At 42.7% G+C, this 9,112-nt stretch overlaps 1 protein-coding gene across 1 annotated transcript in view; it reads right to left on the bottom strand.

Annotated features, from left to right (window-relative positions):
* Window positions 1–8,225: 8,225 nt before the first annotated feature.
* The window catches only part of RMND1 (required for meiotic nuclear division 1 homolog (S. cerevisiae)), a 19,476-nt gene continuing 18,589 nt past the window's right edge, over window positions 8,226–9,112 (bottom strand). Inside the window, exons 10-11 of the mRNA XM_010072376.1 lie at window positions 8,660–8,776; window positions 8,226–8,409 (exon numbers count right to left, since the gene is read on the bottom strand). Coding sequence (XP_010070678.1) covers window positions 8,377–8,409; window positions 8,660–8,776 — 150 coding nt within the window. The 3' untranslated portion in view covers window positions 8,226–8,376. The remainder of the gene's footprint in view (window positions 8,410–8,659; window positions 8,777–9,112) is intronic.

Here is a 9,112-nt window from a genome sequence, read left to right as displayed (position 1 = left end):
TGGGAGCGGAGCGGGGGGGTTGGGACGTCGTATCCCGGGGCCGTCGGGCACGAACTTTGTAAGCCGGTGTCTTGGTCCCGCTGGCTCCTCTCCAGGTGTCTGTATTTATAGCCTGGACTTCGCGGGGTGTCCCGGCACGGGGAGGCGGCGGGGCCGCGCTGGTGGAGCTGTCGGGGTGCTCTCCGGTTGAACTGTCAGGGGGGAGGTGATGAGTTCACTTGTCAAAAAGAGTGATTCAGAGTACAAACGTGGAAACGTTGGGTTTGCTTTTTGTCCGTTGAGGTGGACAAGTTATTTGAAGTGGGTATTTTTAACTCGGTTTTTTAATGGGGGGACAAAGCATTCTCCCGTACAAATCCCATCTGCAGCTTTGCACAGGGGCAGGTTTGGTCGCAGTGGAGTGCGGAGGGAAGGTGGCTGTAGCCAGGCTTCATTTCATCCAAATCTAAGGCGTGCTGTAGAATTCACGGGTGCTTATAAGATGGCATAAGGAAATCACCAACGGACACTGTGATACATGAAAAAATTGTCAATCTTGCAAAAGTTATTAACTCAGAGTGGCTAGCGTGGAGCAGGGAGGCTGTCTTCAGCAAGAGGCCAGGAGGCCCCTGAAGAAATGGAAGGGTGAGCCCTGCGCTGGGCTTGAGCATGATTTTGAGCCAGAGAATGGTCTGGGCACGGCTCGGATCTGCACCTTCCTGTAAGGTGACATCCACTCACGGGAGCAGCGGTGCGGACAAAACTGTTTTCAGAGAGAAACTTTGTTGTTGAAAACCTTGCGGGAAGATATTTGTCCAGCAGTAGTTGAAGAGGGTTCCTTTGCACCCCCTGCGCCGGGGCCTGCTCCTGCTGTCATTATCCTGTTGTTCTTCAGGAACAGCATATGCTGCAATGTCAATGATTTGAATTAGGCCCAGATTATTGTACCTTTTTTAAGGTACCTGTCTAAGCAGGCTTTTAGGGGGTTAGCTGTAGCTGGGATGATGTTTCCACAGTCATTAAATAAGATAAGCTATGGGAAAAAGGCTGAAACTCTTTTAATTTAGTGTTTTGACAGCAGGTGTGCTGAGAGGGGGAGGAGGAGTCTTGGATCTTGTCTGGTTTGTACATCAACAGATAATTGCAGTCATCTCAGGCTGCTGTATTTACAGCATCGGAATTGATCAGGGGCTGGACCAGTTTGACATGAGTCTGACTCTGCCATCTCCCACTGAAGTTAATGGAAGTCTTGAGAGACACTGCTTGAGTTAAGCTGCACCTGAAAGCTAACTAGTTAAGTCCTTAAAAAAAAACAACCCCAAAACTCGACAATTTAATTTTAGTGGAGCTGAAAGCGGATAGTCTGCTGTTGTTGCAGTACTTTGAATACAGCAGCTGAACAGAGCTGCACCATTAGGACGTGCCTCCAGTGTCTGTGATGTGCTGAACTATAAGGGATGAGTTTGTAACAGCTTTCCAGTCCTGCTATGTGAGCACATGGCACAAGTTTATAGCGTGTATTTAACCAGTTGCTACTTGGCATTTTTTTCTCTTGCATTTCAGCTCTTCAAACTAAATAGAAAGTAAAGAGAGTAGATGGACATTTGAACTCAAGTCGCTTGGTAGTGGATGATTTGTCTCATTCGCATGGAAGATGGTGAAAGTGATATAATTTTTAATTAAATTGAGTGGGCTACTTGGGAAAACCAGTGTGTTTCTGGCAGATATCTGGCGGGCTGTTTTTTCTCTTCTATGTTTGCTTGAGTACTTTGTGTTGGCATTTGTGTGGGATTCTCCTCTGTGCTATCTCTGAAACTGGAGAAAAATTAATTTAGTTATGTTTGGTGGGGTTTTTTATTAACAGCTCATAATACAGCTATAAAGCACCTTTGTTTGCACCGCAATGCTTTAATCCAGCAATAATGCAGTTCTTAATTTAAAAGTATCCTGTCTGATTCAAGGCCATTGGAATCTGTACAAAGATTTTTGTGTTGAGTTTAACTGCCGAACTTCACATCTTCAGTGCTGACTTAGAGTTGAGACATATCATTGGTGTCGCAGGGAGCAATAAGCAGTTTGTTTGTTGCGTTTTGGAGACCTGACTTAAGATGGGAACCTAAAATTTTACTTCCATCTCATCTTTTGTGGTTTAACAGTTACAATCCATGCAGTTGAAATTGTAATTAAAATGTATCCTTGCCTCATTAAGTGGTATTATTGTGCTTTTAGTTTTTATATGCTGATTTTTTTTCTCCTGAGCTTCTTGAGGTACTTGTTTAGGATTTCTTTCCTAGTTTTTTGACTTTTTGAGAGGACTGTTCAGACGGATTAAGATACTGCCCCACGCCAGAGAGCATTCTTAATTGTGTTGCTGTTGATGATCAGTCCCTAGGTTTTCAGTTTTGCTTTGGTCTGTGCTTAGACAGATTAAAGGCAGAATTTTGCCTGGTAAGATCATATTTTGCATTGTAAATGAGGATACTGCTGATGATTTGTTAATAGGATGACAAAGGTTACTGCTAATCGGTCTGTGCTTATACAGATTAAAGGCAGAATTTTGCCTGGTAAGATCATATTTTGCATTGTAAATGAGCATACTGCTGATGATTTAATTGTTAATAGGATGACAAAGGTGTCTGCTAATCTGAGTAAAGATTCACTTGAGCAATGTGAGGAACTTGATCCAGACCCAAGTCCTGTTAGAGTGTCTTTTTGGTAGAGTTCAGTTGAAATCTGGAGTGGAATAGCAGAATATTTTTTTTTTATCATTATAGCCAAAACCTTAACAGCTCAAGTGATGTTAATCAGGCTCAAAACGCTGAGATTTTCAGTGAGTTTTCAAATTTCGCAGCATTTTTGAAAGCTCGGAGAGCAGAGTGCCTGTTCTGAAGAGCCCATTGCTCACGGCGGGAGGCTGCTGGCTCTGCCGCAGCCGTGGGGAGCTGGGAGCCGCACGTCCCGGGCAGTGGGCAGGAACCCTTCCCTGGAGGTGTGGGGCACCGCTCCACGCTGGTACAACTGTGGTAAAACGTGAGTTTATATCAATGCTGTAAACCTGTTTTATTAGCACAGCTGCCATTTCTAACACTTTCGCTTCTGATTTATGTTGGTGAGAAGGCTCGGTGGGAAGCGTGACAGCTGCAGTAGCGTCTCGCTGGATGAGTAAATATTGCACCTCTGACAGTCTCCAACCTTTTCATCCAGGGCTGTGTTCCCCTTCCCTGTTAGAATTTTTCATGCACTTGGTCCAAATCTTGATTGGCTTTCACACAGCATTGGAAACACAAAGCATGTAACAGTGAGTCCCAGGAAAACCCCTGATGTACGGGCACAGCCACAGCTGGGAACAGCTCTGCTTTTTCTTGCCTTGGCTTCCTTGGCATGGGGAGGCTGTTGGGGGTACGTTGGTGACAGGTCAGTGGTCAGCCCCCAAGTAGATCTGAGCTTTCACAGTTTTGTTGTGAATAGGTCTGGCTGTCCTAGAGGTGAAGGAGAACTGTGGTGTGTAAGCCAGTTTTTGTGTAGGCTGTATAAGGTGAAAAAATGAATAAATAGATCTCTGCCATTCTGTAGGCTAAGCTGTTTTTTGGGATCAATATGTGAATTAGGAATTGTTTCCACACTTGGTGAACAAAGCTTTATCAACACCTAGTGAGTAGCTGCAATTTAGACTTGGAAAAAATAAATAAAAACATTCTTCTGTTAGTACAAGGTATGTCATCTAAGGAGATGATTTAACTGCATGTGTAGAATTTTTCTTGTTAGGAGTCTCCATCAGGAATTGTAAATGTAAACAAACTGACACAGCTTCTGCAGTGTAGGTGAGCCCTCTACCTTCTGGCTTTGTCTTGGTCCCAGATCAGCCTGTAACTTGGGCCTTGCCCGCTCCTAACCGGGAAAGTTCAAACGTGACTATGCATTCTTGGCTGGAGTGACATGTTTAGTGGAGCATGACTGTAAAGGTACAGTCATACAGGTACTTGCATGTTTTGTTTTCCTTAGAAAAAGCATTCAAACTGCAGCTGTACAGAGTGCATTTGTAAAGCCCATGCAGCTGAGGTCTGCAGAGAAAAAAGCTCTCAGTGCAATAGTGTTGATACCATGTTCACGGTGCTGGGTACTATCATCTAAGGGGTGACTTTAAGCTCATGAGATACTTAATAATCAGTTTTGAATTAATAGAGAGTTCGTCAGCGTTGACTCAAGCTTAGTTAAGAAAGTGTTAACAAGTATTTGGGGGGCAGTAGTAAATTAGCAGTTACCATTGTTTAGTAGTCACATTTCAGAAGTTTGCAAAATGTGTTTCTTGAGAGCTTAAAGACGGACACAAATGGGCAAATAAATGAGTAGTAACAGAAAAGTGGTGATACTAGCCGTAGCTGTGATGCCTTCAACAGTTCAACACAGAGTGAAGGAAGAAAATGCTTGTCCTTGTTTTAAGTTTGTTTAATAAAGTCTCTGTAAAGGATCAGAAATGGGGGTGGTCATCATGCTGCGTGTGTGAGGAGAGGGTATTTTTTGTTCTTTTTCCCTGGTGTGACTAGGTCTGCCCAACTCTTACTCTGTCAAAAACTTTGGTAGAGGACCCCAAACTGTTGCAATCGCTTAGTTTTCTGAGATTCAGCCACCCAGTAGTGCAGAGTACACAGGTGATGTCAAGAAACAGGCCACTGGCAGGCACTTTGGGGGATCAGGAGAAACAGGCGACCTCATACAGTGTACAGCTTTGGCAAAATAATTTGTTAAGGCTTTGCTTTCCTGATGATTGTAGAGAATCACAGTCTCCTTTTCTCAGCTGGGGCTATACACATTTCAAGACACTTTTTTCCCCTCCTAGATAGTTAAGACAGATAGCTAAGCTGTCTTTTCCCCCAAGATGACAAGTGTTTTGGGCTGTGGTTTTGGTTTTTAAACTCCATGCATATCGCTTACTGTATCTGAGTACCTCAGACTTTGCATTTCTTTTTGGTAGTTGTCATGCTAGTATCTTAATGCAGTCTGTAGACAAGGATAATGAGACTCCTGGCGAATGTTAAATGCTGTCTGGTGAAGGAAGGTAGGACATCACAGATCAGTAGATTCCAGTCTGTAGGCTTTCCTTGATGGCCTAGGGAAAGTGATTGAGAAGAGTAAATGGCAAACCCAGTACACCAGTCAGTGCCTTTTGCAATTTCTAAATTGATCTGCACATGAAGGGTCCATAAATTGGGAAAGGTTCACCACAACCATTATCACAGAATCATAAAATCATAGGATGGTGTGGGTTGGAAGGGACCTTAATCTAGTTCCAACCCCCCTGCTGTGGGCAGGGACACCTTCCACCTCTTTCAGCCTGCTGGTCACGCTTCTTCTGATGCAGCCCAGGACACAGTTGGTTTTCTGGGCTACAAGCGCACACTGCCGGCTCATGTTCCACCTTCTCATCCACCAACACCCCCAAGTCCTCTTCAGGGCTGTTCTCAATCCATTTTCTTCCACTCCTGTATTCCAGCAGGCTTTTTTTCCCCCTCTTAACTATGGTATCACAGAGGGGCTCCCACCATCACTGATCGGCTCTGCCTTGGCCAGAGGTGGGTCTGACTTGGAGCTGGGGAAGCTTCCAGCAGCTTCTCAAAGGAGCCATCCCTGCACCCCCACCCCCTTGCTACCAAAACCCCACCACACAAACCCAATACAAAAAGTTAAAATTTTGTAGTTCTGGATACACCAGGATTCCTCTCTGGTTTTCCTTGTATATTCTCTATTTATTGCTATTGCATCCTTATACTTTTTTCCCCCAGGTGACCTTTACTGGTTAGAAAAGACCCGTTTTGGTGAAGACTCAGACGGTGCAAACTGTAGTGAGGATGGTTCTTTTCAGTTACACGATGAAGGTGTGTGGTGGATGAGGCAGATGAGAGTCAGGTGTGTTCTCACAGCTAAGGCAGTTTTGTGTTGCTCTGGAACTGGAGTCTCCTCTTGCCTCTGCCGTAGACCTTTCTCCTGGTCAGGCCGTGCATCCACTTGCACAGGCTCCCCGTGAGACCTCCAGGTTCAAGGAAAAACAAAGATTGCAGGCAGGAAGAGTTTCCCAAGTGCTGGCTGGTTCCAGGAGGGCTCTGCTCTCTGTGTATACCGTGCTGTGAAAGCTCACGTTTGATTCTTGACGCACTCAACTCTTCCCAGCTTGGTCTTGGTTTTCTCTGTGTAATACTGTGAGAATATTCTCACTTTGGAAGAGATTGTTCTTGGAACAAAAATGCCTCCTATTTTGATGCAGCTGCCACTGGGTACATTGTGGAAAAGATGGATACAAAGTTTTAATGTACAGTGAATGCTTACCTGAAGCTGCAGAACTGTGAATAGCCACTGGAGACAGTAAATGGGGTTGGGGGCTTGGCAGGAGGAAGAGAGTGTCATTTTATGTGCTGATATACACTCATTTAAGATTTCAAAGTAACTGTGCTTCTCTTGTTCTGAGGTGTTTGTCTTGGTAACTCTTAAATACAGTTCCAAGACAGAACACTAGAGATAATCAAGCCTCGACACTTTATGCTTTTAAAGAGCATCTAGGAGTCCTCAAATGACTCTGTTAAAACCACTTTTCCTGATAGACGCAGTTGGCCTGCAAATTTACATTTTAGCAATTTAGCTGATATACTGAAACATTAAATGTGAGATGAATGAGAACTTAAGTTCCTGAGCATAAGCGTTACACTCAAATGTGGGAAAAAAAGCCTATTTGTCTAAAGGGTTGAAAGATGTTTGCTAGAAAAATTATAATTAAAATGTAACCTAATTCTCTGTTCCTGGAATTAAGCGGTGCTTGGTAAGTTCTTCTACTGCATGAAGGATCTAATGTACTATTTATTTCAATAATAGCCCCAGGTAAGTCCGATCAGAGCTGTTATGCAGTGCACTATCAGATTCTGCCACCAGGCTTTTCTGCTGACCAGTTCACTTCCCTGAGTGGGGCCAATGGATCTGACCTTCTCAGCAGTTCAGAGCAGTGGCTGTTGAGCTGTTCGAGAACCAGGACCTCCAGGTTTCTGAGGAGAAAGCCTAATCTTCAGACAAGCTGCTGATTCTTAAGAGGCTCCAGTGGCACTGGGAACATAATTTATGGCAAAGGATGGGTTTATAGTCAGATGTTTTTCCTAGCTCTGCCTGAGCCTATTGTCTTCCCCATGTATGTGTCTGATGTGCTCAACAGGAGTCTAGTATCACACCTGGAAACAGTTTTCAGGTGAAGAGAGAACAGTAAGATACTGAAAACATAATCACATTTCTAGCCTGAATTTAGTCATTGTGGCTTGTTAATCATGCTTGAGGAGTTTTTTAACAAAATTGTTAGGTTATGTTACTGAAGCAGTATACTGGACTAACCTGACTTTGAAAAAGGTGATAAAAGAGCAGTTGTGTATTAGTTCCTGAAAACCCATTTAGAAAGAGAAGCTGCTGGGGAAAGAAATCCCCTCGTCCTCTCATAAGGGATAACATTCTGGAGGTTGCTATCTACAGACCTGTAGACTAGGAATAGATCAAAACAACACTCTTACCTTAAAGGATAATCAAAACCTCTTACCCTATACTCATTTACTCCTTGCAGCTTGTACTGGTAAGAGTCAGGTAATATGATAAGGTGGACAGTCTAATAATAGAGAAGTTCTGTGAACCTTACTTTAGTTTCTCATTCTGCTGCAGCTTCCTGTGACCTCAAATGAAGTTCAACTAGTTCCCCTTTCATATAAATACCTTCTAAATATATGTATTCTCACCTTTTTGCGATAGGGTGGAACATAACATTAAACACACCTGCCAGATATATTAAAATAATGCCAGGTGGCTTAAGAAGAACAAATAGCAGTACTGTTTCCAAGCTTGTTTCTTGGAAATTAGTCATCCTTGGGACAGTATCAGGGCTCTCTAAGAAGAAGCTGGGGAAAATGAGGGAAAATTTCATCATCGGTCAGAAATGCAGGAAGTAGCTAAGTACCCAGCATCTTCTTAACTCTCAAGGGGACAAGGCAGTCGAGTCCTTTACCAAATTAATACAGTCAGCACAGAAGGGATCTATCCTGTCCTTGCTTATTAAGGAGACAAAGCTAAATCCCTGCATCAGTGCTGCATGCATCTGGGCCTACTCCCTGGAAGACTTCCCCTACAAATACGTCATTAGTATCTCAGCTTTACACTTGCACATCCATAGATGAAGACTTCTCTAACATCACTAGTACAGCAAATGGGAATAATGTTCACAGACTGATTCACCTTTTTTTTTTTTTAATAGAAGATGTACATATTTATCAAGAGACACAATTCCACTATTTTCCAAAAGCATATGATAGACAGGAATTTTCTGGGCAATAGGGTCTTTATGGTTTTGTCAGTTTTCTTCTTCCTGAGTTTCTTCTGTCGTCAGAAAACTACCCTTGCAAGTTCGAACAGAACCTGTGGAATAGCAAACACATTGATATGAATTTTTATTTGATTTAGTAATCCTTAAAATAGCTTACACTGTAAACAAGATAATCTGAAAAATAACTATAGCTGCAATTCAAAAGTTAATAGCAAAAAACTGAAGACTAATCCCCTTGTGCAGTACATAAATAAAATAATATTGGTTCTCAAATTATGAAGTATATAAACTGCATTTGTTATTACATTTTCAGAGTGCTAGTGGAAAAAAAACCCCACCAACCTCTATGGTGATGAGTATCACTATCATCCACTCAAGGCGCAGAGCGTGCTTTTCATTCAGGTGATTTCGCATTAGGTCTGTCAGCTCCATGCAGTGCTGAAGCTTTTCATTCATTACCTGCAAGAGATTCCAAATATGTGGCAAATCTGGATTCGGTAAAGGGAAGAAGATCACTAAATAAAGGAACACAATCCACAGAAGGGTTCACTGAACAAAACCAGAAAGGTGTCGATACTCTTCTGTGAAAGAATAGAACATGAAGGCAACATGCACAAGCAACAGAAGTTTCAATATAAATGAGTCTGTTAGGTTCACAAAAATAATAGAAATTTAGATATGTATCTGCAGATATTAAACTGCTCTGGGGTGATACCTATTCATGAAAACAGACACAAGCAAAATAAGATGCAGCTTACTGGAATGCCTCAAAAATAACTAAATAAGGCTGCTGAA

This window comes from Pterocles gutturalis, unplaced genomic scaffold (genome assembly GCF_000699245.1).
Source record: "Pterocles gutturalis isolate BGI_N339 unplaced genomic scaffold, ASM69924v1 scaffold7157, whole genome shotgun sequence".
NCBI lineage: Eukaryota > Metazoa > Chordata > Aves > Pterocliformes > Pteroclidae > Pterocles > Pterocles gutturalis.
The sequence above is the reverse complement of the archived record's forward strand: the minus strand, read 5'-3'. Positions and strand labels throughout refer to the sequence as shown.